This window comes from Ranitomeya imitator, chromosome 3, assembly GCF_032444005.1.
Source record: "Ranitomeya imitator isolate aRanImi1 chromosome 3, aRanImi1.pri, whole genome shotgun sequence".
Classification (NCBI taxonomy): domain Eukaryota; kingdom Metazoa; phylum Chordata; class Amphibia; order Anura; family Dendrobatidae; genus Ranitomeya; species Ranitomeya imitator.
The window spans coordinates 169,440,927-169,466,813 of record NC_091284.1 but is presented as its reverse complement, the minus strand read 5'-3'; the positions used below and the strand labels follow the sequence as shown (position 1 = coordinate 169,466,813).

At 44.2% G+C, this 25,887-nt stretch overlaps 1 protein-coding gene across 1 annotated transcript in view; it reads left to right on the top strand.

Moving 5' to 3' along the window:
* The window catches only part of DYNLT3 (dynein light chain Tctex-type 3), a 74,071-nt gene extending 48,453 nt beyond the window's left edge, over positions 1–25,618 (top strand). The window contains exons 4-5 of the mRNA XM_069761601.1: positions 16,388–16,465; positions 25,411–25,618. Of these exons, the coding sequence (XP_069617702.1) occupies positions 16,388–16,465; positions 25,411–25,487 (155 nt within the window). The 3' untranslated portion in view covers positions 25,488–25,618. The remainder of the gene's footprint in view (positions 1–16,387; positions 16,466–25,410) is intronic.
* The last annotated feature ends 269 nt before the right edge of the window (positions 25,619–25,887 follow it).

The following is a 25,887-nucleotide window of genomic DNA, read 5'->3' as shown; positions in this document are numbered from 1 at the left end:
AGAACAATTATGGAAACAGGAACACATGGGCTACTTGCACAGTGAACAAGTCTGTATGATCATGTTCACACACCACCAAGAAACCTGAAGACACAAAAGAGAATAGTAAAACCAAAAACACTCAGTTTGAAAAAATGTTGCAGTAATCCGCAAGTGCTAGTAAAAGATGTAAAAAACAGGGTATTTGGTTGATACGTTTTTTGCAAAAAATGTATACTAAGCTGCTCTACCAATCTTCACGGTATACCCTTATCAGAGCAGTCCTAACTAATGTATGCAATCCCTATCTGATGTATTTAAAAACCTGATCATCTGTATATAACCTGTGTGAACAGGGTTCAGAGAGGAAAAAATCCATGTGTGCATACAGGGTAGAACAGCTTTTGTGCAGATAGCCCAAGAGGAGTGGTGGAACTCCCCAGTCTTGTAGACACAAGAGAACAATTATGGAAACAGGAACACATGGGCTACTTGCACAGTGAACAAGTCTGTATGATCATGTTCACACACCACCAAGAAACCTGAAGACACAAAAGAGAATAGTAAAACCAAAAACACTCAGTTTGAAAAAATGTTGCAGTAATCCGCAAGTGCTAGTAAAAGATGTAAAAAACAGGGTATTTGGTTGATACGTTTTTTGCAAAAAATGTATACTAAGCTGCTCTACCAATCTTCACGGTATACCCTTATCAGAGCAGTCCTAACTAATGTATGCAATCCCTATCTGATGTATTTAAAAACCTGATCATCTGTATATAACCTGTGTGAACAGGGTTCAGAGAGGAAAAAATCCATGTGTGCATACAGGGTAGAACAGCTTTTGTGCAGATAGCCCAAGAGGAGTGGTGGAACTCCCCAGTCTTGTAGACACAAGAGAACAATTATGGAAACAGGAACACATGGGCTACTTGCACAGTGAACAAGTCTGTATGATCATGTTCACACACCACCAAGAAACCTGAAGACACAAAAGAGAATAGTAAAACCAAAAACACTCAGTTTGAAAAAATGTTGCAGTAATCCGCAAGTGCTAGTAAAAGATGTAAAAAACAGGGTATTTGGTTGATACGTTTTTTGCAAAAAATGTATACTAAGCTGCTCTACCAATCTTCACGGTATACCCTTATCAGAGCAGTCCTAACTAATGTATGCAATCCCTATCTGATGTATTTAAAAACCTGATCATCTGTATATAACCTGTGTGAACAGGGTTCAGAGAGGAAAAAATCCATGTGTGCATACAGGGTAGAACAGCTTTTGTGCAGATAGCCCAAGAGGAGTGGTGGAACTCCCCAGTCTTGTAGACACAAGAGAACAATTATGGAAACAGGAACACATGGGCTACTTGCACAGTGAACAAGTCTGTATGATCATGTTCACACACCACCAAGAAACCTGAAGACACAAAAGAGAATAGTAAAACCAAAAACACTCAGTTTGAAAAAATGTTGCAGTAATCCGCAAGTGCTAGTAAAAGATGTAAAAAACAGGGTATTTGGTTGATACGTTTTTTGCAAAAAATGTATACTAAGCTGCTCTACCAATCTTCACGGTATACCCTTATCAGAGCAGTCCTAACTAATGTATGCAATCCCTATCTGATGTATTTAAAAACCTGATCATCTGTATATAACCTGTGTGAACAGGGTTCAGAGAGGAAAAAATCCATGTGTGCATACAGGGTAGAACAGCTTTTGTGCAGATAGCCCAAGAGGAGTGGTGGAACTCCCCAGTCTTGTAGACACAAGAGAACAATTATGGAAACAGGAACACATGGGCTACTTGCACAGTGAACAAGTCTGTATGATCATGTTCACACACCACCAAGAAACCTGAAGACACAAAAGAGAATAGTAAAACCAAAAACACTCAGTTTGAAAAAATGTTGCAGTAATCCGCAAGTGCTAGTAAAAGATGTAAAAAACAGGGTATTTGGTTGATACGTTTTTTGCAAAAAATGTATACTAAGCTGCTCTACCAATCTTCACGGTATACCCTTATCAGAGCAGTCCTAACTAATGTATGCAATCCCTATCTGATGTATTTAAAAACCTGATCATCTGTATATAACCTGTGTGAACAGGGTTCAGAGAGGAAAAAATCCATGTGTGCATACAGGGTAGAACAGCTTTTGTGCAGATAGCCCAAGAGGAGTGGTGGAACTCCCCAGTCTTGTAGACACAAGAGAACAATTATGGAAACAGGAACACATGGGCTACTTGCACAGTGAACAAGTCTGTATGATCATGTTCACACACCACCAAGAAACCTGAAGACACAAAAGAGAATAGTAAAACCAAAAACACTCAGTTTGAAAAAATGTTGCAGTAATCCGCAAGTGCTAGTAAAAGATGTAAAAAACAGGGTATTTGGTTGATACGTTTTTTGCAAAAAATGTATACTAAGCTGCTCTACCAATCTTCACGGTATACCCTTATCAGAGCAGTCCTAACTAATGTATGCAATCCCTATCTGATGTATTTAAAAACCTGATCATCTGTATATAACCTGTGTGAACAGGGTTCAGAGAGGAAAAAATCCATGTGTGCATACAGGGTAGAACAGCTTTTGTGCAGATAGCCCAAGAGGAGTGGTGGAACTCCCCAGTCTTGTAGACACAAGAGAACAATTATGGAAACAGGAACACATGGGCTACTTGCACAGTGAACAAGTCTGTATGATCATGTTCACACACCACCAAGAAACCTGAAGACACAAAAGAGAATAGTAAAACCAAAAACACTCAGTTTGAAAAAATGTTGCAGTAATCCGCAAGTGCTAGTAAAAGATGTAAAAAACAGGGTATTAAATGCCATGACAGAATAGGATGACAAAGAGCAGATCAAAGTAACGGACAAAAGAAATTTCGACTGTACCGTACCAATGGTGGCAGACCTAGCGAACCGCTTAGTGCGCTTAGGACAATCAGAGATAGCATGAGTGGAATCACCACAGTAAAAACACAGCCCATTCCGTCGTCTGTGTTCTTGCCGTTCAGCTCTGGTCAAAGTCCTATTGCATTGCATAGGCTCAGGTTTATGCTCAGATAATACCGCCAAATGGTGCACAGTTTTACGCTCACGTAAGCGTCGATCGATCTGAATGGCCAAAGACATAGACTCATTCAGACCAGCAGGCATAGGAAATCCCACCATGACATCCTTAAGGGCTTCAGAGAGACCCTTTCTGAAAATTGCTGCTAGAGCACATTCATTCCATTGAGTGAGCACAGACCACTTCCTAAATTTCTGACAATATATCTCTACCTCATCCTGACCCTGACACAGAGCCAGCAAGATTTTCTCTGCCTGATCCACTGAATTAGGTTCATCATAAAGCATCCCGAGCGCCAGAAAAACCGCATCAATATCACATAATGCAGGATCTCCTGGCGCAAGGGAAAATGCCCAGTCTTGAGGGTCGCCACGTAATAAAGAAATAATGATCTTTACTTGTTGAACTGGGTCACCAGAGGAGCGGGGTTTCAAAGCCAGAAATAGTTTACAATTATTTTTGAAATTCAGAAACTTATCTCTATCTCCAGAAAATAACTCAGGAATAGGAATTTTAGGTTCTAACATAGGATTCTGAACCACTAAATCTTGAATGTTCTGAACACTTATAGCGAGATTATCCATAAAAGAGGACAGACCTTGAATGTCCATGTCTACACCTGTGTTCTGAACCACCCTGATGGAAAGGGGAAAAGAAAGACAAAACACAGTGCAAAGAAAAAAAAATGGTCTCAGAACTTTTTTTTTCCCTCTATTGAGAAGCATTAGTACTTTTGGCCTCCAGTACTGTTATGAACAGGTGATTCAGAACCACAATGGACCTAGTGGTTAAGAGCACACAAAGTGACCTGATAGTTACTAACATAGGACGAGCTCTGAGACGTGGGAACTCTGCTGACCGCAATCCCTAATCCTATCATACCACACTAGAGGTAGCCGTGGATTGCGCCTAACGCTCCCTATGCAACTCGGCACAGCCTGAGAAACTAACTAGCCCTGAAGATAGAAAAATAAGCCTACCTTGCCTCAGAGAAATTCCCCAAAGGAAAAGGCAGCCCCCCACATATAATGACTGTGAGTTAAGATGAAAATACAAACACAGAGATGAAAATAGATTTTAGCAAAGTGAGGCCCGACTTACTGAATAGACCGAGGATAGGAAAGATAGCTTTGCGGTCAGCACAAAAACCTACAAACAACCACGCAGAGGGGGCAAAAAGACCCTCCGCACCGACTAACGGTACGGAGGTGCTCCCTCTGCGTCTCAGGGCTTCCAGCAAGCAAGAAAAACCAATATAGCAAGCTGGACAGAAAATATAGCAAACAAAAAGTAACACAAGCAGAACTTAGCTTATGCAGGGCAGACAGGCCACAAGAACGATCCAGGAGAGAGCCAGACCAATACTGGAACATTGACTGGAGGCCAGGAACAAAGAACTAGGTGGAGTTAAATAGAGCAGCACCTAACGACTTAACCTCGTCACCTGAGGAAGGAAACTCAGAAGCCGCAGCCCCACTCACATCCACCAGCGGAAGCTCAAAGACAGAACCAGCCGAAGTACCACTCATGACCACAGGAGGGAGCTTGACCACAGAATTCACAACATACAGGCCTCAAAGACACCGGGGCTGAACGAACCCTCATCCGAACCGAACTGGTGGCCCCTGAAGAAATCATTCCGGGGAAAACCCTAACTGTCACTGGGATTGGGGGCATCAGCTGTCCCTTACCGATGGCCCGGGTTTTTATTGATTGGGGTGCCGGGAGCGGGGTGAAAGAAGTGGGGCTATCTGATAATTTGCCCACTGATGTTTTGTTGGGGACTGATTTGGGGAGGTTGGTTGCACACTACGTCCCTGACACCCCTCCCCAATCTACTAATAAGGGTAACGTTAACCCTGATGATGATGATGATGATGATGATGGGAAATCGCATGTGTTACCTGACCATGCTTTATCTTGTAATGATGCATCTAATAACCATTTTTTTCCTAGGATTGATGGTGAAAATGTTGTACCTGTGCCAGCTGAACCTGATAATGATTTTTCTGTGAAGAATAATGTGTCCATAGGCACAGGCGTGCCCAGCCACGTTGCTCTGCGGAGTGAGACGGCTGAGGAACCCCTAACAGGGGCAAGTGTCGGTGCTACAGGAAATGGGGAGATGCATGGGAACCGTGAGGAAGGTGACGCCATGAAGGTGACCAGTGCCACCGAGGAAGGTAACTGGCCCATAAGTAGCACTGCCCCTGGAGTGTTGGGGTGGATGGGGAGGTGGAGCCCATAGCAGCGCCGGCTGATGGGACTGTAGAAACCACCGGGGAGACAGCCTACGTAGCTGCTGTCACCCGCAGTCAGAGTGCCCGGAACGCAGATAACTGGCTGCCTTTCGGACCCTCCTCAGTCATCACTGTGACTGAACCAGAAGTGGACCCAGAGCAGGTCCAAGAGGGTTCCCGTGGGGAAGGGACCCTGACGTCGCTTTTGGCTTCCCCTAGCCAGGAGTTTCAGGCCGCTCTGCACACAGCTGCGAGCCTAGAGAGTTTGAGACAACTTGCCGGCACGCTCTTCTCCGAGGCTGATAATAAGAAGGTGTTCTGGGAACGAGGAAGGTTGTACCGGGAGACAGTACCCGGAGAATCACAAAAGGAGTGGTTGAGGGAAAGACAGCTGGTCGTCCCGCAGCAATTCCGGGGTGAGTTGTTGCGGATTGCCCATGAGATCCCGCTAGCTGGACACTTGGGGATCAGCAAAACTAAGGCCCGGCTGTCTCAACACTTCTATTGGCCTAAGATGGGGACAGATGTGTCAAATTACTGCCGCTCCTATATCACTTGTCAAAGAGTGGGGAAGGCGGGGCCTGCCCTTAAGGCTCCCCTGATCCCTTTGCCAGTGATAGAGTAGCCTTTCTAGAGGATCGCGGTGGACATTGTGGGCCCGCTGGCCGTCCCCAGCAGCTCTGGAAAGCAATACATCCTTACTGTGGTAGACTATGCTACCCGGTACCCAGAGGCAGTAGCTCTGTCGTCAACTAGGGCAGATAAGGTGGCGGATGCCCTGTTGGCCATCTTTTCACGTGTAGGATTTCCCAGGGAAATGCTTACTGATCAAGGGACCCAATTTATGTCTCGCCTAATGGAGGCTCTCTGTAAGAGAATGCAGGTGAAGCACCTGGTATCGAGTGCGTATCACCCACAGACTAATGGCTTGTGTGAACGCTTCAATGGTACCCTCAAACAGATGCTATGCATGCTGGTTGAGACTCAAGGGCGTGACTGGGAGCGGTACCTCCCACACCTGCTGTTCGCTTACCGAGAGGTTCCGCAGGCCTCAACGGAGTTCTCCCCCTTCGAGCTCCTGTACGGCAGGCGAGTCCGGGGACCCCTTGGGTTGGTAAGAGAATCCTGGGAAGAGGAGCCGAACCCTTCTGAAGTGTCCATAGTGGAGTATGTCATGCGCTTCCGTGACAAGATGCAGACCTTGACGCAGTTGGTGCATGACAACATGACGCAGGCTCAGGCTGATCAAAAGCACTGGTACGACCAGAACGCCCGGGAGCGGACCTACCACGTGGGTCAAAAGGTGTGGGTGCTGGTCCCCATACCAACGGATAGGCTTCAGGCAGCCTGGGAGGGCCCGTACGTTGTCCACCAACAGCTCAACCCGGTCACGTACTTGGTCACGCTTGACCACGCTCGGGGTAGGCGAAAGGCCTTTTATGTCAACATGATGAAGGCTCATCACGAACGTGAACCTTTCGTCCTACCGGTCTGCAGCTTGCCCGAAGACGGTGAGGAAGGCACCCTCCTGGACATGCTGGCCCAAGCCAAGGCCAATGGGTCCATCGAGGACGTGGAGGTAAGCGCCTCGTTAACTGAACCCCAGCGGTTGCAGTTGCAAACCACACTGGAACCCTTCCGGGTCGTGTTCTCCAACCGACCTGGGAGGACTGAGTTAGCAGTCCACGAGGTGGACACCGGGAATCACGCTCCACTACGGCGAACACCCTATCGAATCTCTGACCAGGTGCAGCAGATTATGCGCCAAGAGATCGATGAGATGTTACAGCTGGGGGTGATTCGACGGTCAAAGAGTGCGTGGGCCTCACCTGTAGTTCTCGTGCCAAAGAAGGACCGGACCACCCGGATCTGCGTGGACTACAGGGGGCTCAACGCCATTACAGCCTCTGACGCGCACCCCATGCCGCGCATCGAGGAGCTGCTTGAGAAGTTAGCTGGCACAAATTACCTAACAATAATGGATCTGAGTCGAGGATACTGGCAGATTCCCCTGAGCCCTGAGGCACAGGAGAAGTCCGCCTTTATCACACCCTTTGGACTGTACGAGTCCACGGTCATGCCCTTCGGCATGAAGAATGCCCCTGCCACTTTCCAGCGGATGGTCAACCTCCTGCTTCAGGGACTGGAGAAATACGCCGTGGCGTACTTGGATGACATTGCCATCTTCGGTTCCTCCTGGGAGGAACACCTGCAGCATCTTGAGGAGGTGCTCAGGCGAATTCACCAAGCAGGACTGACTATCAAGCCGGGAAAGTGCCAGATGGGCATGAGGGAGGTTCACTACCTGGGGCACCGGGTAGGCGGGAACACCCTGAAGCCAGAGCCGGAGAAAGTGGGCGCGATCGTGAACTGGCCCACTCCCATGACCAAGAAACAGGTGATGTCCTTCCTGGGCACTGCAGGGTACTTACTATAGGCGCTTCGTACAGCACTATAGTAGCCTGGCAAAACCTTTGACGGACCTCACCAGGAAGAAGCTACCCCACATTGTCAACTGGACAGATGGCTGTGAGGGGGCCTTCCAGGCGTTGAAAACCGCACTGTGCAACGCCCCTGTGTTGAAAGCAGTCGACAGCAGTCGACCGTTCTTGGTGCAGACCGAAGCCAGCGAGTTTGGCCTTGGTGCTGTACTCAGCCAGGTTGCATCGGAGGACCAAGAGCACCCCGTGTTATACCTGAGCCGGAAACTTTTGCCGAGGGAAGTGGCCTACTCCACCATCGAGAAGGAGTGCCTGGCCATAGTCTGGGCTCTCATTATCATAGTCCTAATTTATATTCGTGGCTCAAAAAGTCACTCCAAAGGATATACATCAACCATAATCTTCTTAAGGGGTATGCCAGGCAGAGGATAAGAAGTGAAATGAACAAAAATAGAAGTAAAATGACTGTTTATTAATACATTAATTAAAAACAGGGGGGACGCAAACATGTATAGCATAAAAAAATACAACAAATGGGACCTCCAAGTGGTACAGGGAGAGGAGAGCCAAACAAAATAATAATAGATGTTATAGAATAGTATATATGCTGCATGGAATAGATCCCCCTCCAAAGCAAGATGTTGCTAGTCTATGGAATATAAGTGTAGCTTTAATATTATGGCTAGCTGAATCAACAGGTAAATTTAGACACCTTAAAAAGCCATAACATACTGTATGTATACAATGACAGAGCCAGGGGCTGTGTAATATTAAGGGGTATTTCCACAGTGCAAGAAACCGCTAGTGCTGAAGAAGCTACTCAAGAGGCTAATGCAGAGATCCCTATATAGTCACAGCATCAGTGGCTGAAAGAGGTAGATGGCGTTTTTACAAAGTGAATATCATTACCTGTGCAGAGCCGTGGAGGAGATAGAGGCCAGTGCCCTGGGATCAAGCAGACATATAGCGGTGTGTGGCTACGCTCTCCCAGACGCCCGACGAGCACCGTTTCGCAAGGATGCTTCTTCCGGGGGCGGGTCGGGCTGGACAAGACAAAACATGAAAATGCACTGAACTATAAGGTCCACAGCATGTGGACAGCAAAAACAAAGCCAGAACTTATCTTTGTTGAAATGAACAGCAAAACAGGAGAGACCAGGTATGGATGTGAATCCTCCAAAAACAATGGACAACTGGCACTGACTAAAGGATCAAGCAAGACTAAATAGCCCAGTCCAAATTGCAATAAGTGGACACACTTGATAAATGCTGCGATCCAAAGACAGCAGCACTACCACTCATAACCACCAGAGGGAGCCCAAGAGCATAATTCACAACACGTGAGGGATAAACGGAGAAAACAACATTATAATCACACTGCACCCCGGTCTGATGCCGTCATCAGGGAAGGTGCACAACTGTAGAGTTACAGCTGTTCTATGATCATACCTACTATTTAGTTGATTGACGTCGCTCTGCCTGTGAATGCGGGAACCTGATGTCAGTCACCTAAACAGTGGGCATGATAGGAGACCAGCCATGGCTGCTCAGAGGTGTGTGCCCTGCCCCAATGACTGGAAAGTAGTGTGGTAATAATGCTGAGTGGGACAGACATGATCCAGAAGCTAATTGTAACATGTAGCCTACTTTGACTTTATGTAGAGAATCCTGGCCTGACAGCATCATTTTCAATTAATGTTTGCCATAATGCTCCATTCTAATTAATTAGATAACACCTTCAGTATTATCAATATATATTAAAAATAGTAGGGCTGTTCAAGAGCACTGAACACAAATATAAACTTTTTTCCAGTTTTTCATTAGCTGAACTCAAAGATCCAAGACTTTTTTTATATACACAAAAGGCCTTTTTCTCTCCAATAATTTTGTTGGCAAATTTGTGTAAATCTGTGTTAGTGAGTCCTTCTCCTGTATAGAGATAATCCATCCCCCTCACAAGTGTGACATACCAAGATGCTGATTAGACGCATGATTATTGCACAGGTGTCTTACGCTGGCCGCAATAAATGGTCACTCTAATATGTGCAGTTTTACAGTATTACAGGGTCCTGGGGGACCAGAAAACCAGTTAGTATCTGGCGGGTCCACCATTTGTCTCATGCAGTGCAACACATCTCCTTCACATGGAGTTGATCAGGTTGTTGATTGCGGGATGTTGGTCCTCTCCTCTTTAATGGCTGTGCAAAGTTGCTGGATATTGGCAGGAATTTGAACAAGCTGTCGCATAAGCCGATCCAGAGCATGAGCATCCAAAACATGCTCAATGGGTGACATGTCAGGTGCTGGCCATGCAAGAACTGGGATATTTTCAGCTTCCAGGAATCGTGTACAGATCCTTGCAAATTGGGGTCGTGCATTATCATGCTGCAACATGGGGCCATGCATTATCATGCTGCAACATGGGGCCATGCATTATTATGCTGCAACATGGGGCCATGCTTTATTTTGCTGCAACATAGGGCCATGCATTATTTTGCTGCAACATGGGGCCATGCTTTATTATGCTGCAACATGGGGCCATGCATTATTATGCTGCAACATGGGGCCATGCATTATGCTGCAACATGGGGCCATGCATTATTATGCTGCAACATGGGGCCATGCTTTATTATGCTGCAACATGGGGCCGTGCATTATCTTGCTGCAACGTGGGGCCATGCATTATCATTCTGATGTCACGCTGCAGCTCTGCAGGTAAGTGCAGACTCCACTAGATGGCAGCAGAGTGGAGAGAGGGCTGAAATCCTGCTCAGAGCAGACCAGCAGAACTGCAGCAAGGCTACCAACAGGTGGCAGCAGAATGGTCAGACAAGCCGGGTAGATACCAGAGAGTAGTGTAGTACACAGGGAAATTCCAAACACAGAGTCAAAGGAGCGCCAGAAGGTCAGTACCGGTCCGTAGCAGTAGTATCAGGTCAGAGCCAAAGCAGAGTTGAGTACCAGGGAATCCAAACACACAAGTACAAACAGAGTCAGGGGCGGGAAGAGAAGTACAAACAGACAGGGGCAAAGTGAGCTAACCACAGCAGGACAAATCAGGGTTTCACCAGAGCCAGCTACACATTCAGGAAATATAACTGACACAGCCTGCAGGATGCAGCGCAGCTAAATAGTAGACCCGACACCGTAACGAGGCAGAGAAAGTTAACCCCTGACATGACCAGACTGGGAAAGGAGAGACAAGACCCAAAACCCGGTCTGGATCTTGACAGCTGCAACATGGGGCCGTGCATTATCATGCTGCAACGTGGAGCTGTGCATTATCATTCTGCAACATGGGGCCGTGCATTATCCTGCTGCTACATGAGATGATGGTCGTGGATGAATGCACAACAGTGGGTCTCAGGATATTGTCATGGTATCTTTGTGCATTTTAAATGGCATAAATATAATGCACCTACTATACATTTGTTGTCCATAACGTACGCCTGCCCATACCATAACTCCACCGCTACCATGGGCCACTCAATTCACAACTTTGAAATTCTCTGAAATGCAGAAAAATGAACATTCACTTCACAAGCAACAACTCTGGTGGACATTCCTCCAGTTAGCAAGCCAACTGCGTGCTCCCTCAAACCATCTGCAGCATTGTTCTGTGTTATAAAACTGCACATGTGAGGGTATGTTCCCATTATCAGTAAAATCTGCGGGTTGGATGCTGTGTTCATACGCAGAATGCAACCCGCAGCGTCCAGATGTTACAGCATAGTGGATGGGATTTCACAAAATCCCATCTCCACTATATGTGCACAGACACCCACGGCTTACCTGAGGAGACGGACATGCGGCGCGTCTTTCCAGACCGCAGCATGTCTATTTATCCGTTCATTCCTCAACCAAGAATCTGCAAAAACCCTAGTCCATGCCCTCATCACTCTCGCCTTAACTACTGCAACCTTCTGCTCTGTGGCCTCCCCTCGAACACTCTCGCACCCCTCCAATCTATTCTAAACTCTGCTGGCCGACTAATCCACCTGTCCCCCCGCTATTCCCCGGCTTCTCCCCTCTGTCAATCCCTTCACTGGCTCCCCATTGCTCAGAGACTCCAGTACAAAACAGTAACCATGACGTACAAAGCCATCCACAACCTGTCTCCTCCATACATCTGTGACCTCGTCTCCCGTTACTTACCTACACACAACGTGCAATCCTCACAAGATCTCCTTCTATACTCCCCTCTTATCTCCTCTTTCCACAATGGTATACAAGATTTCTCTCGCGTATCACCCCTACTCTGGAACCCTCTACCCCAACATATCAGACTCTCACCTACCATCGAAACCTTCAAAAAGAGCCTGAAGACCTACCTCTTCCGACAAGCCTATAACCTGCAGTAACCACCGATCGACCAAACCACTGCATGACCAGCTCTACCCTTGCCTACTGTATTCTCACCCATCCCTTGTAGATTGTGAGGCTTTGCGGGCAGGGTCCTCTCTCCTCCTGTATCAGTTATGACTTGTATTGTTTAAGATTATTGTACTTGTTTTTATTATGTATACCCCTCCTTGCATGTAAAGCGCCATGGAATAAATGGCACTATAACAATAAATAGTAATAATAATATTTATCTTGCGGAGACGCTCAGTCTCCGCAAGATAAATATCACACATGCAATGTATTGGGCGCGGTGATTCCGCACTGTTCAATGAACACATGCGGAATCACCTGCATTTAAAAGTCGGCAGCGCTTTGGACGCAGCGAACATGTGCTGTGTCCAAAGTGCTGCCAAATCCTGATCGAATGCACCTACCCTTAGAGCAGGGCTCCCCAACCTGTAGCTCGGGAGCCACATGTAGCTCGCAGTCCCATGAATTGTGGCTCGCGACTGTCTGCCAACTTGTTGCATTAGGTCCAGGTCTAGCAAACAGGTATGAAGAGCACATCTCAAAATGGTGAATTTTGTGAGTAGCCCTGCACAGAAGTGCAGATCTGGATGCACATTTACTGGTCTTTGGGGTTTAGAGATGTTTTAGGTATGGTACGCTGGAGGTTGGTACTATATGTTAGAGGAGGTGCTCAAAGCTGGATGTGACAGTGTGTTGGGAGTCCTTGCTGGGAGAATACTGAATGGGGGTATTGTGGGAACCTCTAGATCTCAGTCTACTGCTTTGGAGTGATTTCTGTAGAAAAGCTTCGGTTATCATTATACCCGTAATGGGGGCTTTGGTTGACCCTACTTTGAAGGGGTGGAAGCTGGATGTGGCTCGCGACCCTCTCTCAGTGCTGAATGTGGCTTGTGACCCTCTCTCTTAGCTGAATGTGGCTCTCAAGGTCAGAAAGGTTGGGGACCACTGCCTTAGAGTGTACTTTTATGGTGGCCAGCCTAAGGCACCTGTGCAATAATCACGTGTCTCATCAGCATCTTGGTATGCTACACCTGTGAGGGAGATGGATTGTCTCAGCAAAGGGGAAGGGCTTACTAACACAGATTTACGTAAGTTTGTGAAAGGCCTTTTGTGTACATAGAAAATGTCTTAGATTTTTGAGTTCAGCTCATGAAAAATGGAAGCAAAAACAAAAGTGCTGCGTTTATATTTTTGTTCAGTGTAGATAAATGTGCCCAGTAAATAGAGAATGGGAGATCTTATAACTGGCTCATAAATAAAATCATCTGCTGCCATCTGCTGACCAGAATGCTTAATGCTTAAAAGGGACTTGTTATATTGAAAACACAGTCATGGTAAAAGTTTTGAGAATTACACCAATTTTGGCTTTTTGTTTATTATGGTTACTTAAGTCCTGACAGTCCGAAGGGGGTTTCATCAGAGAAAAGAACTTTACCCCAGTCCTCTGCAGTCCAGTCCAGATACATACTGCAGAATATCTATGAAAATATACTTATAGCACATGATATATTTCCAGGTAGGGAACATATTTTTTTGTGTTCCACCTATCAATAAAGATAGATTAGTAAAGGGTGGAGTACTCTGATAGAATTGTTGAACTCAAAGACACCAGAGTAGCCACAAAATAACCTTAAAAATAATTTTTATTGAAACATGATTAAAATAATTGATGCATACATAATATAGTGGTTTCGTACGGAGAAAAAAGTGATTGAGGAACATCATTATCCCATAGCACACACATTAGCTGGATAATGGAAAAGGCTAAAGAATACAAGGAGATCTATATTTGCTTCATCGACTACAGCAAAGTCAACTGTGTTGATCACGAGTAACTTTAGAATACCATGAAGGATATATAGGTGCATCTCACAAAATTATAATATCATGAAAAAGTTGATTTATTTCAGTTCTTCAATACAAGAAGTGAAACTCATTTATTATATAGAGTCATTACAAACAAAGTGATCTATTTCAAGTGTTCATGTTTGCTAATGTTGATGATTATGGCTTACAGCCAATGAAAACCCAAAAGTCATTATATAAGTAAATTAGAATAATTAGCAAAAACACATGCAAATGCTTCCTAAGCATTTAAAAAGGTCCCTTAGTCTGTTTCAGTAGTTTCCACAATCATGGGGAAGACTGCTGACTTAACTGATGTCCAGAAGTCAGTCAATGACACACTCTACAAGGAAAGTAAATTTTCCATTTCGTTTGGAAATCAAGGTACCAGAGTCTGGAGGAAGAGACAGACAATCCAAGCTGCTTGAGGTCTAGTGTGAAGTTTCCACAATCCGTTATGGTTTGGGGAGCCATGTCATCTCCTCGTGTAGGTCCACTGTGTTTTATGTTTTATCAAGACCAAAGTCAGTGCAGCCGTCTACCAGGAAATTTTAGAGCACTTCATGCTTCCCTCTGCTGACAAGCTTTTTGGAGATGGAAATTTCATTGTCCAGCAGGACTTGGCACATGTCCACACTGCAAAAATACCAATACCTGGTTTAAAAACAACAGTATCACGGTACTTGATTGAACAGCAAACTCGCCTGACCTACACCCCATAGAGAATCAATGGGGTATTGTCAAGAGGAAGATGGGAGACACCAGACCCAACAATGCAGACGAGCTGAAGGCTGCTATCAAAGCAACCTGGGCTTCCATAACCCCTCAGCAGTGCCACAGGCTGATCTCCTCCATGCCACGCCGCACTGGTGCAGTTATTGATGCCAAAGGAGCCCCGACCAAGTATTGAGTGCATTTACTGAATATACATTTCAGTAGGCCTACATTTCGGATTTTAAAATCTTTTTTCAAGCTGGTGTTACAGTATAAAGTATTCTAATTTACTGAGATAATGACTTTTGGGTTTTCATTGGCTGTAAGCCATAATCATCAACATTAACAGAAATAAACACTTGCAATAGATCACTATGTTTGTAATGACTATATAATATATGAGTTTCACTTTTTGTATTGAAGAACTGAAATTTATCAACTTTTTGATGATATTCTAATTTTAAGAGATGCACCTGTAGGTGTGCCAAGTCATCTGATCAGTCTCATAGGAACTTTTACATCAACCAAGAAGCAACAGTCCGAACAAAACACATTTGTTTACTGTAGACTAAAACTCTGATTACGACCATTAAGCCTTGTAGAAACTGCAACCATTAATTTTGCTTTCTTGCGAGGTAATAGTTATTGTGAGAGACTTTTGTTTAAGCATTGAACTCCATCCACCTACTGTATGTGCCACTTCTTTATTTTCACTGGTCCACCTCACACGTATCTTTCCTACACTTTCCCTAGTAAGTACAACGCACCTTTAAAAAAATAAGGCCTGAAAACTTTTTACCAGCTTACTAATACTTAATTGCAGGGGAAAATGTTGGGTATTATGGGTAAGATGTATTCTTGTGTATAGTGATGTTATGAGTGATTTAATGCAGAAAATGCTCCATGATTTAGTTAAGAGTTGTGCGGGATTAAGGCTATGTGCACACGTTCAGGATTTTTCGCGGTTTTTTTTCCTTTTTTTTTCGCCGTTTTCCGTGGAAAAACGCATATATAAGCATCCCATCATTTTTAATGCATTCTGCAATTTTTGTGCACATGATGCGATTTTTTCAGTGAAAAAAACGCATCGCGGTGAAAAGAATGTTCATTAATTTTGTGGATTTTTCGCGTTTTTGCCGCTATTTAATGCATTGGGAAGCTCCGGAAAAAAACGCACAAAAAACGCGAGAAAAACGTGAAAAAAAACGCGAAAAAAACGCATGCAAATTTCTTGCAGAAAATATCCGTTTTTGTTCAGGAAATATCTGCAAGAAATCCTGACGTGTGCACATAGCCTAAAAGTGTTTTATTCATAGGGTTGCAGTTCTAGAAAATAATAATCTCACCTATAGTCACACTTCAGCACTGCCTCTCTGACACCGCTCAGGCCTTTATTGACTGGCTGCAGTGCTGACGTCTTGACCCCAGCACACATGACCACTGAAGCCAGTCACTGGGCACCGCAGTTCGCACAGTCTGAGCCCAGTGATTGGCTGCTGCAGTCGTGTGAGCTGTAGTCGCAACGTGAGCACTTCAACTGTCAACACACATAAAGGTTGCGACACGAGAGACAGCACTGGACCTGAGAATAGTGAGCTGTTATTTTCTACAGCTCCAATTATGTTGATAAGTATTTTGATCCCTTACCATTCTTTTCAATTGATATTGAAGCTTGACTAAGAATGATCATGACATATTCTTTGGTTTGATATATTTCAGTAACCTGTACAGTCATGCAGAAAAGAGGAGGTGGTCTACACACTGCAAGTTCCTCCTTTTGGGATAACTCCACTGATGGTAATTTGGAATAGTAATCACTGAAAACATGTTTAATGGTGACCTTTCAGCTAAAAACAATGCAGACAGGTGTCTATTTCTTCGTATACAGTCATTGGTACTTCCTGTACTTCCGTATGGGTCTGGTTACAGTAGTATGACATTGTTATTATCTTCAAGAAGTAATGCTTCTTTATTTAGAATCTGACAGAGAATATTGTGAGCTTCCAAGGGAAATTGTAGGCTCCATAAAAGTTTGTACGTGCTTAACTACAGCTCCAAACAATTAATTCACATGGAATTAAAGGGATTGTCCAGCAATTGAAAATGACTTTATAAAGGACTCCGACTGGTATATAAAAGTAAAAGAAATAATACTGACCGTCACTAATCCCCACACAGCTCCCATTCCTACACTTAGCCGATCACTGCTGGTCTGCTATTCCAGTTCTTCTCTTGCTCAGCCAATCATTGGCTCAGAGGCTTGTCGTAGCTATAGGTAATGATTGGGTGAGTGGAAATTTCTAGACATTCTAGAACAAGCAGGGGAGACCAGCTGCGACTGGTAAGCATTGGAACGGAAACTACGGAAGGCTGGTAAAGGTGAGTATTCTTTTTTAAAAAAAATGTATTTACCAACCTTTTTAATCTCTTCATGACCTTTGACGTATAGGATTTGTCTGTGCCTTTATTATTATTATTATAGTACTATTAATTCCATGGTGCTGTACATGAGAAGGGGTTACATCAAAATACAAATATCACTTACAGTAAACAAAACTAACAATGACAGACTGATACAGAGGGAAGAGCATCCTGCCCTTGCTGGCTTACATTCTACAGGATTATGGGGAAGGAGACAGTAGGTCGAGGGTTGCAGTAGCTTCGATGGTGTTGAGGTGGTAATAATAATAATAATCTTTATTTTTATATAGCGCTAACATATTCCGCAGCGCTTTACAGTTTTGCACACATTATCATCACTGTCCCCGATGGGGCTCACAATCTAAATTCCCTATCAGTATGTCTTTGGAATGTGGGAGGAAACCGAAGTGCCCGGAGGAAACCCACGCAAACACAGGAACAACATACAAACTCCTTACGGATTAGAACCCAGGACTCCAGCGCTGCAAGGCTGCAGTGCTATCCACTGAGCCACTGTGCTGCCCATTACAGGCTGTAAGCTTCTTTGAAGAGGAGGGCTTTCAGGTTTCTTTTGAAGGATCCAAGTGTGGTGGATAACCGGATGTGTTGGGGCACAGAATTCCAGAGGATGGGGGATACTCGGGAGAAGTCTTGGAGGCGATTGGGTGAGGAGCAAATAAGCGTGGAGGAGAGGAGGAGGAGAGAAGGAGGTCTTGGGAGGACCGGAGATTACGTGAGGGAAGATATTGAGAGACTAGTTCAGAAACATATGGAGGAGAACGGTTATGGATGGGTTTGTATGTCAGCGTTAGTAGTTTGAACTGGATATGCTGGGAAACTGGGAGCCAGTGAAGGGATTTGCAAAGAGGGGAAGCAGGAGTGTAGTGAGGAGAGAGATTAATTAGTCGGGCAGCAGAGTTAAGGAAGGACTGGAGGGGTGCAAGAGTGTTAGAAGGGAGGCCACAGAGGAGGATGTTGCAGTAGTCGAGGCGGGAGATGCACGAGCATCTTGGTAGAGTGAGGGTTGAGGAAAGGACGGATTCTGGAAATATTTTTGAGCTAAGGGCGACAGGAGGTGGCGAGAGCTTGGATGTGCGGTTTGAAGGACAGGGCAGAGTCAAAGGTTACTCCGAGGCAGCGATTTTGGGGACAGGGGAAAGTGTGATTTCATTTATTTTGATAGCTAGATCAGGTAGGGTAGATATGCAAGATGGAGGAAAGATAATTTGTTCAGATTTGTCCACATTGAGCTTGAGGAAGCGAGAGGAGAAGAAGGAGGATATGGCTGATAGACACTCTGAGATTCTGGTGAGCAGAGAGGTGGCATCTGGGCCAGAGAGGTAGATATGAGTGTCATCAGCTTATAGATGGTACTGGAAGCCATAGGACCTTATGAGTTGTCCCAGGCCGAGTGTATAGATTGAGAAGAGTAAGGGCCATGGACAGAGCCTTGAGGGACACCAACAGAGAGGGGGTGAGATGAAGAGGTAGTATGGGAGTAGGAAACGCTAAATATGCAGTTGGTAAGGTATGAGGAGATCCAAGATAGGGCAAGGTCTTTGACACCAAAGGAAGAGAGAATCTGTAGTAGGAGGCAGTGGTCAACTGTGTCGAAGGCAGAGGATAGGTCTAGAAGGAGGAGTATAGAGAATTGTCTGTTAGCGTTGGCTGTAAGTAAGTTAAACAGAATTTGGAGTCAGGTGGTGGGATAAGAGGAGGAACAGGAGGAGTCTTTTGCGGAAGGGATAATATCTCCAAGGTCCAGACGGTCGGCAGCACCAAAGCGGCTGGCATTGGAGGCTGGGGAGAGGAATTACCGAGGGCGCATGGTACCAGCCAAACTTTTGAGGAAGGTGCAGGAGCCGAGGAAGAAGTGGAGGACGAACTGGCGCTGGGCGTGGAAGACTCATCAGATGAGGGAGACCTTGATCAAATTTCTGTTGTGCGAGGTTGGGGGGAGAGGGCAGAGAAAGGAAGCATGATTCTCACCTCAACGCCGCCAAGGCAACAAGGACTTGGTCCTCCTGGATGCGCAAGACACATGAGTGCCTTCTTGCTGCACTACCTGCAACATGACCCTCGGATTGTCAGAATCCGAAGTAATGCCGACTACTGGGTTTCCACACTGTTACATCCCCGGTACAAAAGTAAATTTGGCAAAATAATTCCTGCCATAGAAAGGGATTCACGCATGCAGGAGTATCAGCAGAGACTGTTACAGAATCTTACATCGGCTTTTCCACAAAACACCAGTGGTGCACGTAGTCAATCTTTGAGTTCTAACTTGCCAACCGTGGGACTATCGAGTCATCATTCAAACCATAACAGTAACATCGTATCTGGTGGTAACAGCAATTTTTTCCAATCGTTTCAAGAATTTTTTAGACCATCCTTTGCAAGGTCACAGGAGACAAGAAGTCTGACGCATAGCCAACGCCTAGAGAGGATGGTACAGGAGTATCTCCAAGTTAACATTGATGCCATGACTGTGGAACTGGACCCTTGCTCATTTTGGGCTTCCAATCTGGAAAAATGGCCTGACGTTGCCACTCACGCCTTAGAGATCTTGTCGTGCCCCGCAGCCAGCGTTCTCTCTGAACGGGTGTTCAGCGCTGCTGGTGGTGTGCTGACAGATAAGCGCACGCGGCTGTCCAGTGAGAATGTAGATAGACTAACGTTCATCAAGATGAACAAATCCTGGATCCGCAAGGACTTTTCTACCCCTGTGTTATCCTGGGGAGACTAAAAGCTTGATGATTTTTGAAAATCACCTCACCAACCATTTTAAGAAACTCTGTGGAAATTGATGCCACTTAAGTGGTGTCTGTGGCCCAATTTTTGGAAAAAATGGAGACTCTTTTTGGAGTCCCTTGCTGTGTTTTACATGACATTGGCATTGTCAATTCCAGGTGGGTGGGGTCGTTCCCCCCCCTTTTAACCTAAGGAAACTACATACACTATGGCTTGGGGTAACACAGATGGTTGAGTCTGCAGAGCTGTTTACTCATACTATGGCCTGGGATTCATAGGTCTGCTCCAAAGCTTCAGTGTCTGCTACTCAGCAGAGTAGCACACCCATGAAGCAAGCTACACCGCCTGTTTATCTAATTACTAATTTTTAACTGCATCAAGCCCAGGAAATCCTTTTGGGCCCAGTAACAGTTTCTGCTACTCAGCAGAGTACCCCACCCATGAAGCAAGATACACCGCCTGTTTATCTAATTACTAATTTTTAACTGCATCTAGCCCAGGCAATACTTTGGGCCTAGTAGCAGTGTCTGCTACTCAGAAGAGTAGCCCACCCATGAAGCATTCTACACCGCCTGTTTATCTAATTACTAATTTTTAACTGCATCAAGCCCAGGAAATCCTTTTGGGCCTAGTAGCAGTTTCTGCTACTCATCAGAGTACCCTACCCATGAAGCAAGCTACACCGCCTTCTTCCTTTCTCAATCTAACCCCTCGGCTCTGGGGTGTCCGCTCTCCCTCCAGCTCTCTCCTTCTCACAGGTGGACTGCCGCGTGTATTCACACTGTGGCGAATCTTTTGGGCCCAGGCATAAGAAGTCGTCAACATAATGGATAATATGTGCCCCTTTAGAAACGTCCATGACGACCCATTCGAGGAAGCAACTAAACGCCTCAAATAGTGAGCAGGATATAGAGCACCCCATGGGCAAACAGCTTCAGCCTTGCTATGTGTAGCACAGGCGATTGAATGATCGCAACTTCAAGCCTCCTAAGGAGACTAATCAAGCCAGTAAAAGGTAAAGAAACAAACACACAAATTCAAATCACCCCCCTTTTGCCCCTCTGAAAAATAAATCAATAAAAAAAAAACACATTTGGTATTGCTGCATTCAGAAATGTCAGGTCTATCAAAATATAAAGTAAATTAATCACATTGGTAAATGGCATACAAGAAAAAAGCTTAAAATTTCAGAATTACATTTTTTTGCCACCCCAACATTGCAATAAAATGCAATATCAGACGCTTAAAATATTGTATCTACCTTAAAATGGTATCAATAAAAACATCAGCTGGGGCACAAAAAATAAGCCCTTACCCAGTCCCAAATCTTGAAAAATGGTGATGCTACGGGTCTCAAAAAATGGCGACATTAACAAAATATTTTTATTACTATTTTCTTATTTTTTTTCACCACCTTAATAAAAAAGAACTTAGACATGTTTGGTATTTGCATACTCTTGCTGACCTGGAGAATCATCCTACCAGGTCAGTTTTAGCATTTAGTGAACACGGTAAATAGAAAACCCAAAAAACAATTATGGAATTGCAATTTTTTTTTGCAATTTAACCACACTTGGAATTTTTTTTCCTGTTTTCCAGTATGATAAAATCAATGGTGTCATTCAAAAGTACAACTCGTCCTGCAAAAAAACAAGCCCTGATATAGCCATATTGATGGAAAAATAAAAAAGTTATGTCTCTGGAAAGATGGGAAGCAAAAACAAAAGCGCAAAAACAGAAAATTGCAAGGTGGTGAAGGGGTTAAAAAGAATTTTCAACTGCTATACAACCTTTTTAAATAAGAATATGAGATACGTTTGTCTAAATTTATTTCGGTATTACTCTTTGTTTTATTGTGTATCTGTATTTTCTGTTACATTGTGATCAAAAAGTTCTCATTTTATACATACAAATATTGATCTCTTATATGGATGTGCGAAATGCTAATATATGGGAAATACTGATGTTTTTTATTGAATGTTAAAAATACAATTACTTGGAGAATACACAGAACTAACCCCCCCAGAAGGCAGTCATCAAGGGGTGGCAATCAAATGGAGACAATAATGGAATGTTCCCATCACGTTAGTGGTATACATTTAGCATGAACTCTGGGAAATGCTCCCTAACTAAGAGTATATTGCTCCATATGCAAATTGCCTCTTCAGAGAGCAAGAGGTCTTGATCTCTAGTGCCACGTATTGGCAGTAGCGATCCTAAAAGTCAATATCGACCCTTTAGCGAGCCGCGACATGAGGTGTAAAAGACATGAGGGTAAAAGCCAAACCAGAATCTCCATTTGCAGACACATGTTTTAAGATCTTTTCTCTCCACAGTGCAAAGTATAACTTCTGATTTGGCTGTGTAAGAGACTTCTGACTATGGTCTAAGTGACACCACACTATGAGGAACTTCTACCTAGCCCCATGGCAACGAGCCTCACAGTCCAAATACCCTTGAAAAGAATTTCCCCAGCACCTGGTTGCCTACCACAGAGCAATGCTTGAAAAAGACTCTGGTTTGGGTCGCAACGTTGGTTGGTTACCGCTATCTTCCGAATCATCAGTCTTTGTTACATTTCTAGTGTGGTGTCTGTTGTAACTAAAACTTTTCACTTTTTGCATTTACCCATGAGCGTGGCTGTTTTTCCTATTGTCAAGTTGGACTAAGTCCTGTTCAGCCCTCACCAACCTACCCTGCTGAGTGCGCACCTTCTCTATTCCCTATGGTCTAAGGGGTTGCGTTTTTTCCTTGTTGAGAGTGACATGCTCCTGACAGATGTCAAAAGGGTTTCCTATACATAGTATCCACATATCACCATTGCCAGGAACCTCACATTACTACCACCAGTGTTTCCTTCCTACATCAGAATGTCAGAAGATAAATGTAGGTGAATTCTCTGTTAATTTTGGGGGTATATTGAGTGGGTGCAAAAGCTGAGATTGGCAAAGCTTGAAGTTTTGGGCACTATTGAAACTTTTGCAGGCCTAACAGCACTTGCCTTTTAGAGAATCTGAGTCCTCTTAGACCCAAGCACTCAATTGCTGACCATAACATTTGTTTATTTCTTTTAAATAAACATTTTCATAGCAAAAAGAATATACTTTATCACAATGCTGCAATATGTGGCAAAGCAACAACATGACGCATAATTTTGGTTCAAAGAAATTAGGACTATCCACAACTTGCACAGTTTTAAACGCTCCCTCAAAACACATTTGTTCATGTTCCCTAATCAAAGTAATTTTATGTGTGTGTAGCCCATTCACTATCTGAGAATAACCCTCCATCAAACTCCACCGTATCCAACAGCACCACAAATAATGCCTGGTGATCAGCTCATGCAGCCTTTATCTATCCCCCACTCCCTCAAGATGGCTGGACCATCATTGTAAATACGCATCTGTACTTTGTGTCTCCCCCACCTCATTGTAGATTGTAATGGGAAGAGCCCACATCATTTTTTTAGGGTCCTCTCATTTTTAACCCTGCTGTTCTGTTCGGTCTGGGGAGACCTATTTTGAACTTTGGTATTTTTTGGGGTGTTCAAGATGCGGTTCTGAAACTTGTGGATGATTGACTTAAATGAGGATGGGTCGGTCGGCCACGGGTTTCAGAGCCGCATCTTGAATATTTTAAAGAATATTGAAGTTCAAAGTCGGTCATTTTTGACCAACAGAACAGCAGGGTTAATAAACTGCAAAGTCAAAGCAGACAGCTGGGGCTGGTATTAATAGGCTGGGATGGTCCATGGATATTGGCCCCTTCCCAGCATAATGAGACAAGCTAACAACTGTCTGCTTTCACTTGGCTCCTTACTAAAAGTAGGGGGGACCCACACAATTTTTTCATTTATTTATTTTTTAGCAAGTACAGTAAACTACACATGCAAGATACTGCTCCACTTTGACCTCCGCCTTCTGGTTCAAAATTATTTATGTTATTTTCAGTCATTTTCCTATCCACATTTGTTTGCAGGGCAATTGTCCTGCTTTTACCCCATTTAGCTTTCTTTTGCAGTCCACTAGTCCTTACTACTACTACTACTGTTTTACATCTATGGTGTAGCTGAGAGTGTTATGGATAGAAAAGACTGTCTCATAGTGAACAAGTGCTTGAATTCCCCTTGTCTGCACCAGTCAATGACCCATAACAGATGGGAGCAGGATTATGTCAGACAAGTCAGAGAGGCCAACACCGCCTTTCTTGGGGTGAGAGAGAATGATGTGAGTTATTTGAAATGGCTTCCATTCCCTGTCCTGGTAGAGATTGAGCATCTTGAGTAATGTTTTGAAGAATGCACAAGGGATATGAATGTGTAGTGCTTGGAAACATTCTAATATTATAAATACAGAACACCTTCCAAACCAAGTGAATTAGCCTATTGTCCAAGACTCCAGGGCATGTTTGGTATTCTTGCTAAGCGAGCTGATACAATGTATCTAGTGAGCAGGATACGGAGGAATTTAATAGAGTTCCTGGACCACCTAAACACCAAAACATGTGACAGCTCCCAAAATGCGGAAGGACTACAACTTTTGTATGTTAGTTTAGCCTCAACTTGTAGCTCCTAAGGTACCGTTACACTTAATGATTTACCAACGATCACGACCAGCGATACGACCTGGCCGTGATTGTTGGTAAGTCGTTGTGTGGTCGCGACCAACGATGCTGAAGTCCCCGGGTAACCAGGGTAAACATCGGGTTACTAAGCGCAGGGCCGCGCTTAGTAACCCGATGTTTACCCTGGTTACCATTGTAAAAGTAAAAAAAAAAACAGTACATACATTCCTGTCGCGTCTCCCAGCGTCAGCTTCCCTGCACTGTGTAAGCGCTGGCCGGAAAGCAGAGCGGTGACGTCACCGCTGTGCTCTGCTTTACGGCCGGCCGGCGCTGACACTGGGGGACGCAGGGAAGCTGACGCTGAAGGACGTGACAGACACTGGAATGTAAGTATGTAGTGTTTTTTTTTTTTACTTTTTTAATGGTAACCAGGGTAAACATCAGGTTACTAAGCGTGGCCCTGCGCTTAGTAACCCGATGTTTACCCTGGTTACCAGTGAAGACATCGCTGAATCGGCGTCACACACGCCGATTCAGCGATGTCAGCGGGTGATCCAGCGACGAAATAAAGTTCTGATCATTCCCCAGCGACCAACGATCTCCCAGCAGGGGCCTGATCGTTGGTCGCTGTCACGCATAACGATTTCGTTAACGATATCGTTGCTACGTCACAAAAAGCAACGATATCGTTAATGATATCGTTATGTGTGACGGTACCTTAGGCATGACAATTGCTTTGCATTTTATTGCCCAAAGTATTTCAGAAAGAGATTCAACCAAATTTCTCTCAGAACCTAGTGTAGATATTAGTATGTAGATGCTTTTTTGGAAAGTTTATTCAAAATTTAAAGTTTCTCCCCCAATGCTACAAACATCACTAGTGAAATAGAATAGTGACAAGCCTCTTGCATGTAGTAAATGTGTCAACCATTGTTTAAAATTGGTACTAGCAGGTTGTAAAGTATCTTGCAGGTTTCACTTACTAATACCTGTTCTATCCTTTTCAGGCAGCTGCACAGTGCGATGGGAAAACCGGACGATGTATTGCGTTGTCAATGTGTTTGCTGTGGCCATACAGCTATAACTGAATGTCGGGAAAATGTTTGCTTTTTGCACGCTTAATTAAAAAAAAAAGTAAAGAAAAAAAGACACTTGTGGGGAAATCTGATTATCTGTCTTACCAAACAATAGCAGCTTTGATGTACAGGTCCTTCTCAAAAAATTAGCATATAGTGTTAAATTTCATTATTTACCATAATGTAATGATTACAATTAAACTTTCATATATTATAGATTCATTATCCACCAACTGAAATTTGTCAGGTCTTTTATTGTTTTAATACTGATGATTTTGGCATACAACTCCTGATAACCCAAAAAACCTGTCTCAATAAATTAGCATATTTCACCCATCCAATCAAATAAAAGTGTTTTTTAATAACAAACAAAAAAACCATCAAATAATAATGTTCAGTTATGCACTC